At 40.2% G+C, this 24573-nt stretch overlaps 1 protein-coding gene across 6 annotated transcripts in view; it reads left to right on the plus strand.

Annotated features, from left to right (window-relative positions):
• Positions 1 to 18377, plus strand: part of ZNF131 (zinc finger protein 131) — a 29111-nt gene extending 10734 nt beyond the window's left edge. For 4 of the 6 annotated variants that reach the window (XM_039234172.1, XM_039234177.1, XM_039234175.1 and 1 more), the window contains 3 exons: positions 9813 to 10498; positions 16876 to 17006; positions 17669 to 18377. In XM_039234172.1, the coding sequence (XP_039090103.1) occupies positions 9813 to 10498; positions 16876 to 17006; positions 17669 to 18352 (1501 nt within the window). In that variant the 3' untranslated portion in view covers positions 18353 to 18377. Of the gene's footprint in view, positions 1 to 9812; positions 10499 to 16875; positions 17007 to 17668 lie in introns of those variants that run through there. The other 2 variants (XM_039234176.1, XM_039234178.1) reach the window with 2 other exon arrangements.
• Positions 18378 to 24573: the final 6196 nt, after the last annotated feature.

Genomic DNA, 24573 nt, shown 5'->3' on the forward strand with positions numbered 1-24573 from the left:
GACTAAAGGGAATATAATATGGATAGGGCAACATCAGATGTGTGGTTAAATCCTGGATGAGAACCTTCTGAAAAAAATGTTCTCTATGTGTAGTTCTCCTTGCTGCTCATAGTAGTAAGTTAGTATCCAGCTGTGGGGAAAGTCCTTGGCAGCAGAACAGTGGAACATACTCTGACAGTAGCCTAGGTTGGATTCAGGAGAATTAGGAATTGGGTTTATTGTGTATAGTCACTGTGAGAGGAAGGTAAGAACAACTGGGCACAGTTCTTTTCACAGGCTTATTTAGAAACTTTGGGAAGATTTATTATTGTAAGAGTGGGATCCTTATAGTAATTATAACCATCAGTGAATGCTATGTTTCATTGTCAACATAGTAACGTATTGAATTGTTTCTTGAACCAGTTAGGCATGCAGTATCCTCTGAAGAGTTCTTTACAAACAAAAAGACAGCAGCATTACATATTGGCTGTTACAATAATTCAATTAAGGAATAAAAATTAATTTAGTTGTGGTTAAATGGACTGGGTAAGGTAATTCTATACTGAGGAGATTATCATATAATTGTTTTGCAGATACAGGTGAATTAAGTGATCTTTTCACATTCACATTATGCAAGTATTTTTGGCATATGGTGTCAACTTTTTGAATGACACTGAGGAAAATGACACTAGAGCCTTATTTTGCTTTGCTGGAATTGCATTATTGTGCATTTAAAGCTGTGTATGAGTGGGTTCCTGATTCTTGTTAGGGAGCAGCAGTTGCCTTATAGATTTTTCCTCTCCAGCCTGTTGAAGTATGATTTATGTGTAAAACAATTCACCCAATTAGTATAGAGTTTGAATTTTGGTGTTTGTATACAGTGGTGTAATCACCACCATAATCAAGACACAGGAACGTTTCCATCATTCTAAGTTTCTCATGACTCTCTAGTCAGCCCTAATCCCTGGCCTCAGTTATCCACTGATTTGATTTTTATCACTGTAGTTTTATCTGGAATGTCATATAAATGGATTCCTACAGTGTAGGATTGACTACACTGATTGTAGTTCTGATTGACTTTTTTCACTTAGCATTATGTGTTAGAGATTTGTCCATGTTGTCATGGGTATTACTATCTTGTTCCTTTTTATTGCTGCGTAGTGTTCTGTTGTATGGCTGTACCACCTGTTGATGGACATTTAGATTTCCACCTCTTACAGATAAAGTGGCTGTGCTTTCATTTCTCAGTAAATACCTAAGAATGGAATAGCTGGGTTGTATAATAGATGTGTTTAATCTTTTTTTAAGAAACCGCTAAACTGCTTTCCAAATTGCTGTGCTGCCATTTTTTATTCCAGCTTGAAGGATATGAGAGCTTCAGTTGCTCCACAGCCTTGCTAATACTTGATATGATCAGGCCTTTTATTTTAGCTGTGCTGGTATAGGTGTGCAATCATTTTAATTGGCATTTCCCTTACAACTAATGATGAACATTATTTCGTGTGCTTTTTTGACATGTACTTATCTTCTTTGGCAAGGTGTCTGTTCACATCTTTTGCCCATTTTTAAGTTGGCTTTATCATTAAGAACTGTGAAGGGTCTGAGATTGTATTCTATTTGCAAGCTAATAAATTGGCCTGCCACTGTTTTTTGGATGCTGGCAGAAGACGGGTGACTCCTGAGTCAGAGAAAAAAGGACTTCATTTCTCTTGCAACATAAGGAGCAGCATGAACTCCATGTTCATATAAATTTTTCTTGTCCCCCTCAGCCCCCACGCAAGTCCCATGGGGGTGATACGGTGGCCTAGGCGTGAGCTGTACTCACAGTGGTATGCATCACATTTGAGGAACACTGAGCTGTCGGAAACCCAAATCTTTTATAATGAGCTATAGATGAACCTGTTCCCCACCTGGGGGAAGACAAGCTCTCTCCTCGAAGGCTATTTGCTATACAGACAGTGTTGAAAAGAGCCAGAGCAAAAGGCTATCAGTGTCTGTCTACAGAACATGCAGAAACATGGAGAGCTATCTTCCAACAATATCCTTGTTTCTGTATTAATTTAGCTTCTGGTAAACTTTTCCATGAGTACACTACTCTGTGACTCCTCTGATTAATCTGACCAATAGGGACTGGGTCCTAATCCATTCAGTTTTTTTCACACCGGATTTAATGAAGGCAACTACCAACAGAACTTGAAGCAGCAGGAATTGGCCACCCTGCACCGCTGGGCTTAACCATCCACCCGTTCTCTAAGGCCTTAGACTCGGCCACTGAGCAAATCCCTAGAAAGCCAGGTAGCTTTTTTCTTTAGTGTCTGTGTTGACCTTTCCACTTAGCCCTAAGCATTGATCCAAGTATACCAAGATCTTTTTAGCACTTGGCACAGTCTCCTTATTGGCCCACAGGGAGGAGGTCGAGGGCAGGTCTACCCATAATAACCCTGGCCAGTGATTTGAGGCTGACATGAATGCCTTCCAGGGCCCAAGTGGTGTCCTTGATTACATAGGCTTAAATCAGGCACAAATTTTGGGCAACCTTTTTATTTAGATGATTCGCATTGTGCGGAAAACTATGCATGGAGCACACATAAATGACAAGTCAATTATTCCTCCAGGAAGCTCCCCCAAGACAACCAAAAGTTGCCTCGTTTGGGGGAGATCTCTGTAGTCACCTGAGAACCAAACTCCTCTACTAGTGGTGTTTGCTTAAACACGGGATGATCTCTTCTACCCGCTTCTGAAGTGCAAGTCAGCGTACTTAAGAGAGGGGAAAAAAGTTAGTAACTGGCTCGAACGTGAGAAGTATGGTCCCAAGGGATTATAGTTGGGTTGGAAAGAAACTGTTGTTTACAATTGTTTGTACCCTAGAGTAGGACCTTCATCAGTCAGGAGCACAGGCCTCAAATGTGGCTTTTCCCTTTCCCTGACTGAATCTCGTCCTTGTTTTTTGGAGGGATTGTCTGAAGGCAGTCAGCATCTGAATTAATTACCTGAGTGGTAATTAATTATCCACTTCATGAACTGAGCCTCAGCTTTGGGAGTGATAGTGGGGCAAGTATTTATTTTTGCATGGGACATGCAGGAACGTGGCATCCCCTGCTGTTCCCAGAAGACTTCTTGGTAAAGTTAGGGGAAATGATCATCAAATCATGGTCAGAGTCATCTGGCAGGGGAGGGCACATCTAGCAGTCAGTTTAAACTTTGCTTGCAACAGTTGGGGAGAGCTGCAGCAGAGCATGTTCCTACCCGAGGAATGCTGTGGGGGCAGTTCTGAAGGACAAAGACCATTAATCCCTTCTTCCCCCATACCTCTTGAGTCTGAGATTTTCTCTCCTCGAAAATCCACCAGGATTGTTCCTCTCCCTTCACCTCCACAGAATCGTTGTGTTCCGTTCTGATAACTATAGCTTCACTCTTTTCCAGTCATCCCCTCCTCTTACCCAGACTTTTCATCCAGAAAGGTCAAGGACACAAGGCATCTTCATAAAACTTGCAGACACATTGTATCTCTCACTTTGGCTCACAAAGGCACTCTTAAGTGTACTTGGCAAGCAGTATATTTAGCTAAGTGGTCATTATTTTTAGGATCTAAGATGATGTCCGTTCAAAAAGAGAATCCAGATGGCTGAACTAGAATTAAGTTTGAATCTCCTAAGCCCACTTTTGACTGGGCTGTCACCTGGAAGAAATACCAGCCAGGCTGTGCCAGGGTTGCCGTTGCGGTGGGAAAGAAAAGGATTTTGTCTAAGAATGGTCAGGGTGGAATTCAAATTTCCAGTTAGGCTCCTGTAACTTCCAACCCATTTTGTCTTGATCATCCCCAGAAAGCAGCTGAGAAGAGATAATCCCTTTCTGGGGACTGTTGAGTCTAATATCCAAAGCGCCTTACTCAGATTTTTGGACAAAGGAAAGGAGGGAAGTAGAGTTAGAAATCTTACTGAGTCAGTGTTCAAGCAGGCTTTGCAATGCTCTATTATTACTTGTGTCTGTGGATAGTGGGGAGCTTAAAGGGTTCCTCAGTACCTTGACTGTCAGCCAGTTATTGAGTAGCTTTTGGCACAGAGTTATTAGACTGCAAATGATCTAGAAAGCTAAACACAACACAGATTAGTCTCAAGGGCCACAGTGATGTGGCCAGAACCAACAGATCAGTCTGGAACAGCAGCACTGTGACCTTAAAAAAGTATCAGCAGTGGTGAGACAGTATGGATGGCCCTGAAATGGGGTCAGAGGTCCACTGGCCTCCTTCATTATGAGACAAACAGGCCAGCTTTTGGTGGGTGTCACAAGTCTGGCATCCAGTGGCAACTTCTACATCAGAAACAAAGGGTCCTTTACTTTATGCTCAGTCTGTGCTGGTGTATATGTCACCATGTTCAGATTAACATTGGATCCTAGGGGTCGGTGATGGAAGTCTAGGCAGTGCAGCCTTGATCAGCCTCTTCCTTCTGGTTGGTATCATTAGAAAACAGGCCCTTACCACATGTGTCTGAATTAGTGCTCCAGATAGTTTTGATCAACAGCTGCTATTCATTTCCATAGTTGTGGTCCTGAAGATAGGGGTCCTTAATCTGCCAAGATTTCTAGCTCTTCCAAACAGCTAGGCCACTGGCAGTGGCCCAGCAGTCAATACAGTATAACATGGTTCATTGTGGAGAGTGTTGTCTAGAGCTGTGAAGAAAGCTTTTGAGTTCTTCCTTCTGAGCACAGCAACCACATCCACTTTTGGTTTTGTGTAGTCCATGCTAAAGCTGAGCATTCATAGCAGCCCAGGGAGTACTATCAGTCTTGAGTTTAGCCAAACTGTTAGTGAATCAAAGACCCCTTCGATCTAGTGGCTTTCCTTGGGCATCCTAGTGAGGGAGCTACCTTTTTTTTTTTCCTCCATATAGAGCCAAGAGGTCAGTTGCTTTCTTGAGTATCTCCTTTCTGTTTGAGAAATGAGACTTAGTGGGCTCATTTTACCTTGCTAGTCGTAAAGTCCTAGTTGACGAGCTCCCAAATGGCAGTATCATGCTAGAGAGCCTCAAAGCCTCACTGAATCAGGCATCAGTTTCAACAAGAGCCCAACAGCAAGCTAATCCTTTCTTTTAAAAGGGAATGTGCCTTGCAGATGTGTCAGGGAATTGACAAGTACAAAACCACAAGGTATACCTTGTGGGTGGAGTCTGCCTCCCTCTGTCAGAAGCTCTACTCTGCATCCCTCTCAGATACTTGTAGTTCAGAGGGGTTGTTAAGAGTTGTAGGACCTTTGAAGCAGAGAGTGTGCCACAGCTTGATGGACAGCTTCCAGGGCAGCCTTTTGATAAGAACCCCACTTAAAAGATGCTCATTTTCAGATTAGCTAATATAAAGTAGAAAGTAGGATGCCCAAATGAGGTACATGCTGTCTCCGGTAACCCGAAAACCTACAGTAAGATGCTGATCCTCATTTTTGGTAGGGAGAGGGATGAGGTGAAGAAACCTAGTTTTTCTTTTACTGCTGGAGGAGTTGGGTATTGTGAATCCACCCACTTAGTCCCAAGAAACTTCACTTGGTGAGCAGACCCCTGAATTTTGTTGGAGGTTTATCAGCAGCACCTACTGGTGGAGGTGTGCTAACACTGAAATTGGGGTCTTTTGAGACAGACCTCTAGTTTGTAAGTCAACAGGACATCCATACAGTGTAAACTTTAGGCATCACAAAATAGAGACACTTGTGCTAAACTCTGACCAGCTGTCGGTGGCATCTGTCACGGGAGTTTCTTCCAGTAGCTCTTCACTACCTGTGGCTCTTTCCATTTGGGACAGTCCATCTCTGGTACTTAAAGAATAGAGCAACATAAATCGCAGACCAATTCCGGCTGTACATTCAGATGTCAAGGTAACACCAGTATGTAGGGTCAGCTCCACCTACAGGGTTAAGACAGCCTCCCATTCCTGCTGTGAACCTTGCCTAAACCCCTAAACCTTGACTGTAAGCGCCTCCTTTCCCTGTGGTAGGATGCTTACCTGGATACCTGACTAACAGAGCCATGAAAGTTTGAGTCTCCCACTCCTGAGTTTCCCTCAACATACTTGGATGGGTATATGGGGTCTTCACTATACCTTCGGGAACAGGGAGACCTTGACTCCACCTCTAATTACCTTCCTGTAAGCAGGTGAAGTCAGGGCATCAGGGGAGGGGAGGTAGAAGAGAAAGAGAAATGGAGGGAGAAAATAACTCCATGCCAGTGAGCAAGGCACATTTACTTTTGGTTTCAGGCAGCATAGAAGCTGTGTGCAGCTTGACTAAACAAATAAGTGTTAGCCCATTCAAAGCTCTCTATCAGGCAGCAAGGTCATCATTACTGACATCATCTATTTCAGTTTTGGCGACCCCTTGATTCAACAGCCTTGTCCACATTGCTTTTCAGTTGGGGTGGATTTTTAAATTGTGCACGTTTGGGAAGCCTGGCTGGCTCAGTCGGTTGAGCGTTGGACTCTTGACTTCAGCTCAGGTCATGGGATCAAGCCTCATGTCAAGCTTTGTACCAAGCATGGAGCCTGCTTAGGATTCCCTTCTTTTCTCTCTCCCCCACTTGTACTCTCTCTCTCTTTAAAAAAAAAAAAAAAAAAAAAAAAAAAAGTATACCTTAATCCTAGACATTTGCTGCCCTGTTGTTACAAAAACATCTCTTATGTTTTTACCTAGTTTAACACACAAAGGTTAACAACCTGACCACAGGAGTTTATGTTGTTTTGGATTCTTATTCCCTAGTGACTCATCTTCATCAGCATTGTAAAATCCAGTTGGCAGAAGACTTACTAGACAGTGGCTCATCCCAGGAGTTTGTCTTGAAGAGCTCCCAAAGAGCACTGTGGCACCTTTATGGCAGCCAGGACACATTGCAGGAAAAAACCTGAGACCTTTTGCTGTCCTCTCCAAATGGATCTGAGGTGGAGATGACACTGCAGTAGCGTGAGCCCTGACCAGGTGTTGCCGTTCTTCCTTGGCAAGCTTCGTGTCCCCCTCACCTCTCATGTGGACTAGCCAAAGTTCTAATGACTCAACTTGTTTTTGTTAGTAGCAGTGGCAGATTTCCCTCTTGTCACCCTTGGTTTAGATAACTTGTCTGTAAGGGGGTGAGACCTTCTGTCTCCACCCCTGCTCCCACTTGGGAATCTTCGTTGTTCTGATGGATTGGACTTAAGACTGACCACTAGGTTGGCAGAGAGGTTCTCTTCCAATCCTGGGAGAGTTTGCAACAACCAGGGATCCATTCTAGCAGCTGTCCTTGAACTTACTGCCCAGTACTCATCCTGCAACCACCCTCCTAGTTTTTCCTTACTCATGGATGTTTTAGTTTTCTGAGGCTGACATAACAAAGTACCACCAACAGGGTACAACAGAAATTTAGTGTCTCATGGTTCTGGAGGCTGGAAATCCTAAACAACGGAATTGGCAGGGCCATGCTTCTCCTTCTCCTTTTTTAAAAAAAAAAAATTTTTTTTTAATGTTTTGTTTATTTCTGAGAGAGAGACAGCATGAGCAGGGGAGGGTCAGAGAGAGAGAGAGGAAGACACAGAATTTGAAGCAGGCTCCAGGCTCTGAACTAGCTGTCAGCACAGAGCCCGATGCGGGGCTCGAACCCACGAACCATGAGATCATGACCTGCACCGAAGTCGGACGCTTTACCGACTGAGCCACCCAGGCGCCCCAGGGCCATGCTCCTTCAAAAGCCTCTAGGGGAGGATACTTCTTTGCCTCTTCTAGCTTCTGCAAGCCCCAGGTGTTCTTGGCTTGTGGCAGTATGACTCCAGTCTTTGCCTACATCTTGATTCACGTTGCTATCTTCTCTTTGTATGGCTTTCTTTTGCGTGTGTCCATTGTACCTCTCCTTACAAGGACAGAGTTGTATTAGAGGAGGCCCACTCTAATGACCTCACCCTTGATTAAATCAACAAAGACTGATTCCCAAATAAGGTTCCATTTACAGGTATGAGGGGTCAGGACGTTTTGAGGGACACAGTTGAACTCAAAGCAGTAGGCAACTAAACAGAAGATCGTGCATTGCCCAGTTGATCATACAGTTTGGTCAGCATGTTTACTGCCAGCCCCAGTGGACTTCCTCAAATCCCATTAATTGCTCTGTGAGTCCTTATCCTTTGTCTTTTTCAGCATCCTCTTCTTTTTGCCAAAACCTGGTAAGAACTGTGGCAGATCTGAGATTTTACCGTATTTGCAAGCCAACAGTTTATCCTGCACAGTTTCATGGATACTGATAGAGGATATGAGACTGTTAGGTTAGAAAGATTTTCATTTTTGCGCAGCAAGCAGCATGAGTTTTGTATTTGTGCCGGTTTTTCCTTCTCCCCCACAGGGGTGACATAGAGTGGCCCAGGTGAAAGCTGTGCCTATGGTTGGTTTACAGCCAAAGAAACCCCAGCTTGGGAAGCCCAATCTTAGATAATGGGCTGCAAGCAGATCTGACTGACCATCGCCGAAGAGGGATATTATTATATGGACAGTAAGCAAAGCTGCCCTCCGCTCTAGAGGGAGCCACACACTCTGTCTTTCCATATTGCTGGCTCTACTGCAGACATCTTGAAGAGAGTCCAGAACAAAAGTTGTCAGTTCAGAAGATATGCAGAAACATGAGACTCATGGATAATTGTCACCTACTAGTTTTCACTGTGTTTATTGGATTGTGAGATTTCTTTTTAAACTGACTATACAAGACGTTTGGCAGATATATGTGTGCACATGTTTTGTTCTGGTCTGTGGTTTGCCATTTTATTTGGTTTGTGGCTTGCCTTTTTGTTGTTAACTATTTCAAAGGACAAAAGTTTTTAATTTTGATGAAATCTCTTTAGTTAATTTTTGCTATTAAAGTTTCTGCTTCTGTGTGCTATTTAAGAAATCTTTTAGTATGGGGCGCCTGGGTGGCTTAGTCGGTTAAGCGTCCGACTTTCGCTTAGGTCATGATCTCGCGGTTCGTGGGTTCGAGCCCCGCGTTGGGCTCTGTGCTGACTGCCGGCTCAGAGCCTGGAGCCTGTTTCTGAGTCTGTGTCTCCCTCTCTCTCTGACCCTCCCCTGCTCACGCTGTCTCTCTCTCTCCTAGAAATAAATAAAAATATTTAAAAAAAAAAAAAATCTTTTAGTAGCCCAGTGTTATAAACTTTCTCCTATTTTTTCTAGAAGTTTACTTGTTTTAGTTCTTCCATTAAAGTTTGTGATCCATTGGGGTGCCTGGGTGGCTCAGTCAGTTGAGCGTCCGACTTCGGCTCAGGTCATGATCTCACAGTTCGTGGGTTCGAGCCCCGTGTCGGGTTCTGTGCTGACAGCTAGCTCAGAGCCTGGAGCCTGCTTCAGATTCTGTATCTCCCTCTCTGACCCTTCCCTGCTCACGCTCTCTCTCTCTCTCTCTTTCTCAGAAATAAATTAAAAAAAATTTTTTTTTCAAAAGTCTGTGATCCATTTTAATTTTTGTGTGTATGATTTGAAAGTGATGGTTGAGATTTGTTTTTTCCAATTAAAGACTAGTTGTCCCAGCACCAATGTTTAAAGATTCTTTCCACCATAAAATTATCTTGGAACCTTTTATCAAAAATCAGTTAACTGAATGAATGTGAGTCTACTGATGGACTTTAGTCTGTCCCATGAATCTTCATGTCTGTCCTTTCACCATTATCGCATCTTAATTCAGTGCATCTCTATAGTAAGTCTTGAAATCAGGTAGCGTAAGTCTTCCAAGCTGGTTTTTCGCCTTTCCATGTAAATTGTACTTTGAGCTCACCAGTTTTTTCCCAAAAGCCTGCTAGGATTTTGATTGACCTTAGAGATTTTTAAATCCGTACATTCTATATTTCAGGAACAAAGAAAACTCGGCTCCACTAGAGGAAAATACCACAGGAAAAAGTGAAGCAAAAAAAAGAAAGATTGCAGAAACTTCAAATGTTATCACGGAGTCATTGCCATCTGCAGAGTCGGAACCTGTTGAAATTGAGGTGGAGATTGCCGAAGGCACGATCGAAGTAGAAGATGAAGGCATCGAAACATTGGAGGAGGTGGCTTCTGCCAAGCAGTCCATAAAGTACATTCAGAGCACAGGTTCCTCTGATGATTCTGCCCTCGCACTGTTGGCAGATATTACCAGCAAGTACCGACAAGGTGATAGGAAAGGGCAGATCAAAGAAGAAGATGGTTGTGCCTCTGACCCCACAAGCAAACAGGTAGAAAGTATTGAAATTGTGGAACTTCAGCTGTCACATGTGAAGGACTTGTTCCATTGTGAGAAATGTAACCGTTCATTTAAATTGTTTTACCATTTTAAGGAACACATGAAATCACACTCCACTGAGAGTTTCAAGTGTGAAATATGCAATAAAAGGTATCTTCGGGAGAGCGCATGGAAACAGCACCTCAACTGTTACCACCTCGAAGAAGGTGGAGTCAGTAAGAAGCAAAGAACTGGGAAAAAAATTCACATATGTCAATACTGTGAAAAACAGTTTGACCACTTTGGACATTTTAAAGAGCATCTTCGAAAACATACAGGTAATTAGCAAATACTTTATGTTAAAAGTATATTTTTCCACATTCACTTCAGGTCTAAATGTCTAAATCCTTTTTTATTTTTTTTTATTAGTACTACAGACATCATCTGTTTTTTCTAATATGCAGGCTGAGTTCACATTGTTCTTTTGGTATTAGTTTGTTGAGATATTGATACTCTACAAGCAAAATCGGTATCCACTTTGAAAGTAGTTGTCACTCTTGTACCTTGCCAATTTTTATATTTTTAAAAGAAATACATATAACACAGCTTGTGGTTACTTATCAAGGGTGATAAGTTACAAAATCCTAATTATAGGGAAACTTCACTGTTCATAGATAAGTACGTTTACAAAAATCCCTGGAATGTTTATACATTTGTGTACACTTGGTCATCCGTTGTGACCTGGTGGCTAAGTAGGCAGTATATGTTCCTCTCCCCACACCTCTCCGAGGGCACACGGTGTCAGGACTGATGGAAGGCAGAGGAGATGGGGAAGGTATAAAGTCCTTACTGCCATCCTCCTGGGAGCCATCGCAGGGAGTCTCACTTTGGGCCTCTGGTCCTTCTGACTCTGCACCCGTCTCCCATGCCTGTTTTTCCCTGTCAGATTCCCTGGCCTTCCGCCTCTCAAGCTTTCTTTGCTAAGTCTCTTGTGCCACACATAGGAGCTTCTGCTGATGATTTGAATTGTGGGTGTGGAGAGAGCAGTGGATAAGGTGTGCCAAGAGTCAGACTCTGGACACTTGTTCCCAGGTTCTTCTCTGTGGTGGCTAAGGCTGTTTAGATTGTTTAATACAGTGAAGACAACGGAGGTATTCCATACTATTCAGCATCTTTCTATTTGCTGGAATTTGGAGAATTTTTTTTTTTTAACATTTATTTATTTTTGAGAGATCATGAGCAGGGGAGCGACAGAGAGAGAGGCAGTCACAGAGTTCGAAGCAGGCTCCATGCTCTGAGCTATCGGCACAGAGTGCATTGTGGGTCTCGAACCCATGAACTGCAAGATCATGACCTGAGCTAAATGAAGCCGGCTCCTTAACCAACTGAGCCACCCAGGTGGCCCTGGAGTTTCAAGAATTTTAAAGAAATTTTTTCGTAGATTCCTTGCTGTCTTGAGTTGCTTGCTGTATACTACTTGAAATTGAGGAAACAGATTCAGATAAATGTGGTATCCCTCACTTTTAAATGTTTAGAATCCATACTCAGGGACTGAATAAATGCCTAGGATCAATACTTAGTGGTTACATGAGTAGCAAGAGAATCTCCTACTTTAATTTCGTCTCAGTACAGATTTTAAAAGCTTTAGGGTACTAGTTTGGGTAACTAATAGGTGTTTATGAAATCTTTTGGGAAAATGCTTTCTGATTTTTCAAACATAGAGGTATATTGTGTGTTTAGAACCTGCCTGTAGTAATAGTTTTTAGTGCTTAAAACAGATATTCGTCTATTTTAATGTAGTTTTGCCAAAACGATTCCTATACCAGCAGCACATTAAACTAGTAAATAAATGTTAATTGGTAACTAGTGTGTTTTAATAAGTGTTTTCCATATCCCAACAGATAATCAGTCACTTTTATATTATTTTCTAACATTGTAAAAGTAGAAGCAATTGTTTCTTTTACCCAAACCACAACCTGGTGACTTGCCTGTTGAAAACGGGCAACACAAACTATTTTGGAACTTAAAATGTGCTTTCCAAGTCCTATACGTTGTATTTTGGATTAAACACAGAATACAGAGCTAAAGTATATTATGTTCTATGTTTTTATCTTTAAAATTATGTGAGATAATTAAGTTGTTACAAATTATAGGACTTGGGGTGCCTGGGTGGCTCAGTTGGTTAAGCGTCTGACTTCTGCTCAGGTCATGATCTCAGTTTGTGGGTTCTAGCCCTGCCTCAGGCTCTGTGCTGACAGCTCAAAGCCTGGAACCTACTTCGGATTCTGTGTCTTCCTCTCTCTCTGCCCCTCCGCTGCTCACACTCGGTCTCTCTCTCTCAAAACTAAAAATAAACATTTAAAAAAAAAACAAAAAAAAAAACACATAGGACTATATGTCGATTTGAAGAACAGTTTAATACATAAAGCAAACTGAACTTTTGTTGGCATTTAACCTCAATTAACTGTATTGGTAATTGGTAACAGGATAGTTGCAGATGTGATCAGTGACTTGGTGAATTCAAGAGGAGCATAAGTAAACAGTCTTAAATTGTGCTTATGTTATTAATAAAGGATATTTATTAATAATGTTTTTTGCTTATAACAAAGTGTAAAGATATGGAACAATCCTGTTCCTGTTTTCCTGCCCTCAAAATATACATAAATCTCCTTCAGTCTCACATTTTGCATACTTTTATTAGTTTAGTGGTTTGGTTTCTTCAATGTTCTTAATGCATGCACTGTAATCAGTGACTTGATCTGCACAGTTTTGTCTGTTACTTGTCTTCTGAATTACTTTGTTTCCATTTGGAAAATAATAATGGTAATGCCAACCTGCTAGGTCATGGAGGTAAAGGAATTTTAGAATCTCTGCCTTCAAGGAGCTCACAGTTATCCTGGGGGGGACCAGCAGGCACAGTCACATGGGACGGGCTAAGTGCTAAAAGAGGTAAGCACACAGTCTTATGGGAATGCCTGCCTGGACTGTTTGTTTATGATGGAAGAGACCAGGATAGTTTCCTGGAGCTTTCACCCTATAATGATGCCCAAAGGAAAAGGAGTTAGCCAGGGGATTGGCATTCCAGGCAAAAGAAATGAAGCATGCACAGCCATAGAGGAAAGAGAGGAAGCAACTTGTTTGGAATGTTGCTGGTGGGTTGAGGCTGGGGGATTGGGTCCAAGTAGAGGAATGCCAGCATGTGTGGCTGAAGAGTTAGGAAGGGCTGACCATGTGGCATGTACTTAGGCATCATGGACAGTCTACCAGTGGGTCAGAGATGAGAAAGTGATGGGAGATAGAGCCAAGATCATATATTTTCGTAAGTGCTGTAAATGAATTTGGATTTTATTTTGGAAAACTGAGTCATTTTAAAGAAGTTTAAACCAGGGTCAGATTTTTGTTTTAGAGTGATGACTGGAGGATAGAGTGGAGTGAGATGAAACCTATGAGGTCTAATTAGGAAGCTGTTGGAGCAGTCTAAGCAAGAATTAGGGGCTGAGCAAAGGCAGTGATAGTGAAAGAGGGTTGGAGATGTGAATAATATTAAGAAGGCAGAATCATGGAAACTAATTTGACAATAAACTATTTGTAAAAAAAATAAAAAAAAATTTAAAACATTAAAAAAAAAAAAAAAGGCAGAATCAACAGGATTTGGTGACCAGTGAGATATGGGAGTAAATCCTAGCTCTTTGGTTTGGATGGCTACACAGTTGGAGGTTTATGAACTTAGAAAAATATAGAAGGGTAAGCACTTTAGGGGAGGGAGGAGATACCAGAACTATTGATAGATTTACCTGTGGGACACCTCATGTGAAAGAGAACCTAAATGGTTGTACCTGGTTTCCCAGAGAGGTAATGTGGAATTATAGAAACAGTATAAGTCTGGAAATCTGATCAGATTCCAGCTCCGGTTCTAACATTTGACTGTATGATGACTTAAATGGTCGCTTTATCTCTGGCCTTTTTTCCTTGTCTGTGTAAATAAGGGTAAAAACCTACTTTACAGGGAAAAGCACTTTGAAGACTTTACTCTCCACACATCTAAAGTATAATTAATCTGTTGCTATTTCTAGATTTTATTGGACTTACTAAGCTAAGTTTTTAAAAAGCAAAAGCTCAAATGACATAAAAGCTGAAATGACATACAATGAAAAATGAATCTCGTTCCTACTTCAAATCTCTCCAAAAGCAGTTACTGCCATCGTTTTCTTATTTATCCTTCCATATCTATTCTTCGCGTTTTTGAGTAACCATACACAGGCGCACACACAGAGTTTTGGGGGGGAAACAATAGAGGCATGTAGTACAGTGTAATGGCATTTATGCTGAACTCTAAAATTTTTTAATGTTTATTTTTGAAAGAGAGAGATGGAAGGAAGGAGAGCGAGAAGGGCAGAGTGAGAGAGAGAGAGGGAGGGAGAGAGAGAATCCCAAGCAGTCTCCACACCCAGTACAGAATCTGACCCGGGCCTCGAACCCACGAGCTGTGAGATCATGACCTGATTTAACCTACTGAACCACCCAGGTCCCCCTGAACTCTTTTAATATATGAAAATTCAGGAATCTACATTTTTTTCCCCACTGTGGCCGCATGGTGTTTCAGTGTATGGGTATGCCATAATTTATTTATAATGACACACATTTAGGTTGTTGCTAATCTTTTACTGTTACAGACTATGCCTCAGCAAGCATGCTTGTGCATATCTTTGTATACATGTTCGAGAGCAGAATTGCCAAGTCAAAGAATATGTACATTTTAAATCTTGTTGTATGTTCTGAAATTGCTATTTAAAGGAGCTATACCAATTTATGTTTATATGTTTCATTTATAGTGAAAAATTATATACTAAAACCATAAAACTTAACCATTTTATTTAGTAATATCTCCCAATATTGGGGGAGTTGAAAAGGAGTTTCTGTACCAGCACTAATTCTAGGTGATGAGATCTTTCTAATTTTTCCACCTCATGAACATTATACAAAAAATAAACTATGGTTTTTTGTCAGGGAAAAAACACAGCTCAAAGTAACTTGACTAGTATGAGGGTCACAGCTAGGATCTCCTCACTGGAGCCTGTTTCTCTGCAGGCCTCATGTGGTCCGTTAAACCCTCTCTCTCCTTCCTTTATTCTAACTGCTGGACTCGACCTGTTAGCCTCCCAGTCCTTCCAGATCCCTTTCCACGTAGCTTATTGCCCATCTTACCTTGTCCTCCTTGTTGAGCTTGAATCACTTTTTCTTATACTCTAAGCACATTCCCTGGGCTTTTGAACGCACTTGCTCTAAAAAGCCCTCTAAAAAATACTGGAATTATTGCAGTCAGTTACCCCTACTCCCTGCTGAGCACTGTTGGAAAAAATTCATATCAAACCTTAAATTAGGCCTTTTGGTGTCTGATTTATAGCTTTCTTTGCCGGATTGCTATTCTGGGCCTTCAGTCTAGTACTCAAGACCCTGCCCACACCTCATTCCAGCAGGTGACATATCTTGTCATCTTTCAAAACCCTCCATCCTAGAATTTCTGTACTGTTTTCATGGACTTGCCTCTCATCCCACCATGGTCTGACTTCTAGCCCCACCATCTCACTTACACTATTCTCACCAGAGTTAATACAGTCCCCTGTTGTTATTCTACCTGACATCTCTCTTCAGTTTAGCACTGTTTACTGCCCTCATCTTCCTGAAATGTCATAATTTCCACACTGTTCTTTCCTTCTGCTTCTGGCTGTTCTGTTTCTGTTCTCTTTGCTGCTTCATTTACCTGCTGTTCTAACTTGGTGTTTCACTAAGTTCTGTCCTTAATTCTGTTACCACACAACATACTTAGAGTTTTAACCACATCAAAGGTTTTTATTACCACTTAAAGTAACTCCTAATCTGTACATCAGTCCACCGACTATTTGACTTCAGAGGAGTCTGTTCAACTATTTACCAGACTTTTCCACTGTGGGTACCTTCAAATCAATGGATAAAAAGTTAAATTTATAATCTTTTTCAACATACTGCATTCCAGACCTACTTGGATTTCTGTGTTCTTGATTCTGATTGGTATTCTAAGTTAGAGATCTGAGAGTCCTTATGGATACCTTCCCCCCTTATTCCTCACCCACCATGTGGTTCTATACTTCTGTGCCTCTGCCTGGAATAAACTTCCTTCTTTCCTTCTCTTCTTCCATTCCAGGCAGAATCAATCCCTCTCCTCCTTTTGTGCTGCTGCCTTACATTTTCCATTACGCTTTATTCTGTAATAGGCCTTCCACAGTACATATTTGTATATATTTCACATTCACAAAATACTGTGGCCTGTGATATGAAGTTTTTAAAGAAGGACGATTTATCACAAAGCACATGGTCTGGCACATAGTAAGTGCTCAAAGAATACTTGTGGAATGGATAGTGATGCATCTCCCCAAAGTGGAGATTGATCTTGATTTTTACCAAGGGAAAATATGTACTTTTTAAAGAAATGCAGAAACATAGAACTCAGCTCCAATTTTTATTTCTTCCTCAAAGTACAGGTTCAGTTATAATAATCACTGAAAACTTATTATTTTCACCTCTAGAAGAGTCTTCTGGATGTTATGGAAAACATCTGAATTATAAGTTCAGATCTTCCTTTCAAGAAAGTGCTATTAGAATTAACCAAAAAGAAAAAAACTTTATTTGCTTTTTGTTTTTCTTGATTTGCAAATAGAATTTGTTTCTACTCTAATAGGTGAAAAACCTTTTGAATGTCCAAATTGTCATGAAAGATTTGCTAGAAATAGCACCCTCAAATGTCACCTGACTGCGTGCCAAACTGGAGTGGGGGCAAAAAAGGGAAGAAAGAAGCTTTATGAATGTCAGGTATGTGCGGGTGTGTTCTGTCCTTAGGAAAGGACTTGGTGTTTGAAATCATTAAAAGTGAAGGGTAGCAGAGTCTAGAGTAAAAGTATAGAGCTGGCATTTGGAAAGAATGAGAGTAAAGAACATCATCCAGTATCTTGGATGGGAGATTAGAATAGGGTTTTTTGGGGGGTTGCCTTTTTTTTTTTTTTGTTAACCCCAATGTCAGTAAAATTATGTCCCAAATAATAGGTAATTTGAAACTGTTCTTAACTATCAAGTGAACATTAGCATTTGGGAGCAGGGCAGTGGAAAGCTCATTAGCTGTGATTGGCTCTTCTTCCGTGATTAGTGTGTATTTATCCCAAATAATGTAATGGTTCTAAATGCTAATGATATTATGTGGGAAATTCTAATATCGGTAGTTTATATTTCCTTGAATTTAGATGACATTTAAGTAATGAAGGCAATATTCTTTTTCCTAAAATGCACTTAAGTTGTTAGCTACATCAACTAAAAGACCAAATTAAAGAATTATGAAATCTCTTAGGTTACATTATAAATGTCCTATTCATAAACCTTTTTTAGAAAAATCTTCAAATTTTTCCTTACAGAGAATAAATGCATTCACGCTTTGGTTTGAGTATTAGTAATGTTAAAACAGTATGTTTGGTTAATTTCAGGTCTGTAACAGTGTGTTTAACAGCTGGGACCAGTTTAAAGATCATTTGGTAATACACACTGGAGATAAACCCAACCATTGTACTTTATGTGACTTGTGGTTTATGCAAGGAAATGAATTAAGGAGGCATCTCAGTGATACTCACAATATTTCAGAGCGTCTGGTAACCGAAGAAGTTCTTTCAGTAGAAACACGTGTGCAAACTGAACCTGTAACCTCAATGACTATTATAGAACAAGTGGGGAAGGTGCATGTGTTACCATTGCTTCAAGTACAAGTGGATTCAGCACAAGTGACTGTGGAACAGGTCCATCCAGATCTGCTCCAGGACAGCCAAGTACATGATTCACATATGAGTGAGCTTCCAGAGCAGGTCCAGGTGAGTTATCTGGAAGTGGGTCGAATTCAGACTGAAGAAGGCACTGAAGTACATGTGGAGGAGCTGCATGTTGAACGGGTAAATCAGATGCCAGTGGAAGTACAAACTGAACTTCTAGAAGCCGACTTGGAACAAGTGACCCCTGAAATCCTAAACCAGGAGGAGAGAGAGCCCACCCAAGCAGATGCTGCTGACGCTGCCAGAGAAGATCACGAAGATGCTAGTTTAGAGACCAGAACAGCAGTGGATTCCCAGGCTGAAAGGGCAGGGAATGAAAACAGAACACCTATGCCTGTTTTAGAATGAAATAACGAATATATTTTTAAATTAATGTGTTGGGTGTTTGATGATGGGGCAGTGTGACTGTCCTTAAGGTAACAGACAAGTGGACCAAAGTTAAAGTCTTTCTGTTGTGCCGAACTGTTTCTATTGAAACAAACTGATTCCCCGCTCACCCCCCGTCCCCCCACCCCCCCACACACACATAATGCTAAATAGGAGGGCTCTTTCCCATAAGTGAATGGGAAGCTTTGAGAAGTATTATTTCTGGAAACTTAAATGGATTATATTCTTCTTATATAGTTGGGTACGAATGTATCTATTTTCATTGTGATGATAAGGGTTCTCCTCTCTTTCCCAGGTCATGTCGTTTCTCAGATTTTTTTCCATGTTGTAAAATCAAACGTAAAATCATTAGAATACAAATTTGTGTATTCTAATGCATGTTAGAACATTGAATATATAGGAAACACAAGGCTGCATGAAGAAGAGTACATTGTTACTGTGCAGTTAAATTTTGGCTTCTGGCTTTCTTTAGTTTGAACAAACTTCTTGTCTATACTGATAGTCACAAATGTCATCTCTGCAACAGAAACGGTGGTGGCAAAATTTTGAGAATGTAAAAAACAAGAACAAAAACAAACAAAACCACACCCATGTGCCTTTTCAAAACCAACTAAACTTCTATAAAACGTCTCCGGTTCTTTCAAAGTTTGTGTTGTAAGGAGCAATGTAGGTGATGCTGTAGTAGTTTGTTTTTGCTTATAATGGCAACTAGCAATTCTTTTTCTTGGTAACTTAAGTTAAGGTGACAAATTTCATTTAATGGTATCTGAAGGGCCATTTCTGATTGGAAAAATTCATTTATATCTGTGGTAAACTTTTTTTTTTTTTAAATGAAAAGTTGCACTAGTATTTTACCACCAGATGAAAAAAAGGAGCATCGTTTAAAAATTAATGTATTTAAAATAAAGTACAGAGAAAAACATGTATATAATATATCAGGCTTCGTTTTGAATGAATCTTTTTCCCTGATCCTTAATGTAAAGATCTTGTGCTATAACTTTTAAAGCCATACAAATAAGAGTGCTAAACTGTGGACTTAAAAGTAGGTGTGTAAATATTTTTAATCAGTATTACTTGGAAAATAAAATATAACAACCACAGAAAATAAATCAATATGCTATTTTCTTTACCTGTTAAATATAGGGAGATATTTACATTTTTAAAGTAAAGTTTAAAATTATGTGTTCAAGACTCTCTTTTTTTCTTTTTAATTACTAGCGTAGAAGTTGTTTCGTGGTCAGAGATCTTTACTCATTCGGATTAACATGACTGATACATGAATTAAGATACACAGTTCTCAGTATTCACCTCTAATCCCCAAAAATCAGTTCAGAAGAACTGATTAAGAGGTTGGCATTTGTGGTTTTTCCGTGGTGGGGCATAATGGCCAACGGAATTTTTTAAGTAGAGCCTAATTTTTAATATACTTTGTCCACTTACTAGTGTGTGCAATTTAAAAGATCAGTCCAGCTTCTCATTTGGTAATCCTAATGGTTAAGTGGTATCACATTTATGAACTGTTTCAAAGGGAATGGCTTCCCACAAGTGGAGAGGACACAGATTTAGAGATAACACGAATAGGAGGTTGAGCTTTTATTTTAAGATAAAAAAAAGTACAGGAACATTTCCAAATCTGCTCCGTTCAGCACTTGCATACTTATACAAAGCTTACAGAGGTGTTTTCTTTAAAGTCAGGATATATGATAGAATTAAATTATATTACCTGGAATTTTCAGTTTGCCGTAAGATGTCCATGTTCCTGAGTTACTTGTAACTTGAAAAAAAAAATCCCTGACGGATAGTGGTTTCAAGTAGGTAAATTACTAGTTAGTATCTAGTGAATTTTGAATGCTGAAAATAGCTCATGATGTCCCCATTAAGCCAAGATATGAAGCAAGGTTTATTTTTAAACATAATCTTTAAAAAGCTCTGACAAGAAGGTAGAGATCAGGGACAAAAGCACAACAAAGTATTAAAAATTAACATTTGAGCGTTCAGGTTTGGCAAGGCCTTTCAAAACAGGTTTAAGGGGCAGATAGAGTTCATTTTACTTTTCCCAAAAGGTATAAAGGCTTTATCAGTGTACCCTGAATGCCGGTAAATGTGATTGCAGAAGGAGAGGAAAACCACCCACTGGTGATAAACCGTATGTTGATTAGAACTTTGCAGTTTGCAAAGCATTTTACATATAATAAAACAACTATGAAAAAGCATGATGTATATTTACGTTTAAGTACTGAACTGAACATTTTGTTCTTCCCATTTTACTCCTGGGGGGTTTTTAGGTCTACAGTGGCAGCTGGGCCTTGGAGTGCCTGACACTGGTCATCACAGGACTCCCAACGTGCACTGCAGAATGATAGGAGAGCCTCTTCTGTCACCTACTCCACTAGTTCTCTAACCCCAACTGGGTGTCCAACAAGTCACCTCCGACACCAGCCAGAGTTAGCACAGCCTCCATAAGTTAAGTGATCAGTAGTAGCACAAGACTGCCCTTGCTTCAGACAGTAGCTAAAAATGGGGTACCCAGGATGCCTGCACTTCTGCCCTGCCGACCACAAATCGGGTTCCCACCCTTGTCAGGCTCAGTACACTAGAACAAGTCAGTACTGAGGAAAGCACCACACTTCTGAGTATGGTTTTATTATAAAGGGTACAACCGAGGTGCACCTGGCTGGTTCGGCTGATTAAGAGTATGCGTGCGACTCTTGGTCTCTTGAGTTGTAAGTTCGAGTTCCACGCTGGGTGTAGAGATTACTTAAAATCTCTTTTAAAAAAATCCAGAAACAGCCAAATGGATGCATAGGGCATTGGGGGTTGTGGGGGGTGGGGGGTGAGTGAGTAGAGCTTCCCGGCCCTACTGGTGCTGCACTCTCCCACACATGGATGTGTTCACCAACCTGGGAGCTTTCTTAACCCCTTAGCCTTTTTTTTTTTTTTTTTTAAACTAAAGTTTCATTACCTAGATGTGATTGATTAAATCATGAGCCATTGTCTGTTGAATTTCCTGTCCAGCCCCTCCTTCCTAGGTATCTTGGGGTGTCACTGATAGTTCTAGCCCTCTAATCATGTGGTTCCTCTCATGACCACTGCCAAGATCACCTCATTAACATAAACTCTGGGATGAGTGAAAGGGAGCTTACGATAAAAGATCTCACTCAGGAAATTGTGAGGGTTTTAAGAGCTTTGTGCCAAGAACCGGGGTCAAAGACTGAATACGTATTTTTTATTATACCACACCTACAATCTGAGATTCAAAGGAACACTAAACTGAACCTTAATAATACATTTAAAACCCAGAAGTCTTTTGAATATGTGCAAAAACAGAAGATTCTTACAGTCTTACTAGTTCAGAAATGCTACCATCCTCATGCACTGTTGAAAGTTAGGAATATTTTTGTGGAAATGTAAATGCTTCCATTTCTGCTTCAACTTGGAATTAAAGATTTCAAGATTGAAAGGATCTTTGAGGGTCTAGACTACACACTTTATAATTGGAATAAACCAACAGTACTGAGGCCTAAATGTAGATTAAAAGTACACCAGAATATCAAGTACGTCTTAATGGACATCTTCAATTTAACATAGGTTGTTTCAAACACATGATCAGATGGCCATTAAGGTGTTCACGTGGAAATCCTGTTTTAGAACTATGTCATGCAAAATTAAAAGAAAATGCCTGACGTTAAAAGTTTAGCCTCATTCTGTTGGAGAAAATAGCTTTGCTTTCATTAGGTTAACACTGTTGGCTGCATCAGGAGACGGGGGACCTGAGCTCAATGTTTGTGAGATACAATGTGCTGAGCTGTGCTATGGCTCTTACAGAATTTGTCATAAAAGATTTAAATGAGAAGCAACAGGAATTAAAACTATTAAACCCTCACCATCACCACTGATCAATAGGTCCTTTGTAGTTAGCTGGAGGCCTAGAAGTATATTTCTTTAAAATGGTAAATGCAGAGGCTGTCATTATAAATGTATTCTGACCTTATGGGGATATCTTAAAACTACTCTGTGTTGTATAAACATTTGCTTCATTAATCCTGTTGACGTAAATAGGAAAGCAGGCTGTGAATGTAGTATTTTCTTCTCACCTTTCCTAAAACCTATGTCATACATAATTATTCACACGCCTTGTTGGGCATTGCATCAAAATATAGGCTAGATAGAAAAATCTCGTAACATAATAGCATCATTTATGAATCACTTGCTATATGCCAGACACCATTTAATCATTTCAGTGACCTCATGAGATAAATATAAATGGAGGAATTAAAAGAAGGAGATGAGAAACAGCTGGTAAAGAATGGAGCCAGTATTTGAAACCAAGGAACTTGACTCCATAGACTAGTCTTGATCACTAAAATACAGTTACCTTTGTATGAGATCTCTTTGTGGTTGACAACATTGGCCTGCACAGAGCAAAAGCTAAATATCCATCTTCTTTTTGTAATCCACATTAGCCCCTGATAGGGCTTGGGGTGGAGGGAACAGGAGATCAGAAAAGCTGGCAAGATACATGCAGTCAATTGTCTTTTGGTGTCCCCTTGCCCTGAGACCATACCATCTAGGCAATCGTTTTCTAACTTAGTGTGCATCAGAATCTTGCACATCGCGAGGCCCCACGCCCGGAGTTGCTGATTCAGATGGTCTGGGTTAGGGCCCAAGAAAGTGCATGTCTAACAAGTTCTTGGGTACTACTCATACCCTCAGTCCTGGACCATTATCAGTTGAACAACAGACATAGGGCACTTCAAGGAAGCACAGATGAGTAGCCATTGGAATGCGCCTTTTTGACAGTCTCTTTTTTATACTGCAGCCAGGTGCTACTCTAAAAATATCCTGTTAACTATTGTTCATGTTTATCGTTCATGTAATGGACTGGACTAAGGCAGTTGTCTTAGGTTTTGCAATTTCAAGCAAGTACATTCTGCTTATTTTCAGTTAATAATTTCTTTTCTGTTTCTAAAGTGAAAATGCCACAAAGATAAGAAATGTTAGAGAATTATAAGAAATTAAAGGCGAGATAATCAGAATAATGGACCAGGAATACTTTGTTTCTTCTGGATAACCCAAATATATCTTAGACACAAAATGTTAGCTAATATCTGCTGAGAAGTAAATGCCAATATATGAATTCACTTAAGAGAATAGCTGATCATTAGATGTGGGTTTTGTGGTCTCATAGATTGCCTATATTAGGGCAGAAACTGTCCTGTGAAACAATAGTTATCTATTAGATACAGCTAGGAAATACTATGGGGGGAATACTAGGGGTTCAGGACCCTAGCCCAATTAAAACAGGCCTTATTTAAAACTAAAGACTCAAACAAAGGTAATGGTTCAAAATTGAATTTTATAAATTTTCATAAAAAATAATTTTGCTAAAGTATCAATGGGCCTAGGGCTCTTAAGCTCTTCTTCATTGCCCAATTGTAAGTAATACTCAAGTGCCAATTATAGGAACATATTACACTAATTGTTCTATGTGGTCACACAGTCAAGAAAAGTTTGGGATATAATCGCTACCATAGTGAGAATCTCAGGGACTCAAATTTTATGGTGGAAATTACATTTTAATGAAAAATTTTCAAGATTGCTATTTGTTTTTTCTTTCTTTTTCTTCTTTATTTGTTGTATTTTACCTATAAGGAAGAAAGTTCAATATTGAACATGAGACTAAATGATGAGGCAGGAAGAGCTCAAGTGAATTAAATGAAGTACCAAGAATATTGATAGAATTTAAGATGACTGGCAGAGGGAGAGGCAGTGGCCCCTCACTCAGCCACTGAAATTTGCAACCTCTTTCTTTTTTCATTTCATTATTAATATTAAATTACACCTACACAAGTAAAAGATTCACATATTTTAGGAAATAAGAAAGTAAAAAAACAACTATTCTAAGACCCATTAACCTGAAATAACTGTTGTTAACATTACATGAATATATGAATATCTCTACACTCTCACACACACATGCGCGCGCGCGCGCACACACACACACACACACACACACACACACACACAAGAAACAGAGATAAAAGAAGAGGAGAAGAAAGAAAAGGAGGGAGGGAAATGCAGAGGGGACTTTTTAAAACAGGATTGCCATGCTAGTTTTCTCTCAGTTTAATTTTGCTTAATTTAACAAATAAGAGAAGCAGAATAAAAGGGTAAGGCTCAGA

This window comes from Hyaena hyaena, unplaced genomic scaffold (assembly GCF_003009895.1).
Source record: "Hyaena hyaena isolate Hyena2069 unplaced genomic scaffold, ASM300989v1 scaffold_83, whole genome shotgun sequence".
Classification (NCBI taxonomy): domain Eukaryota; kingdom Metazoa; phylum Chordata; class Mammalia; order Carnivora; family Hyaenidae; genus Hyaena; species Hyaena hyaena.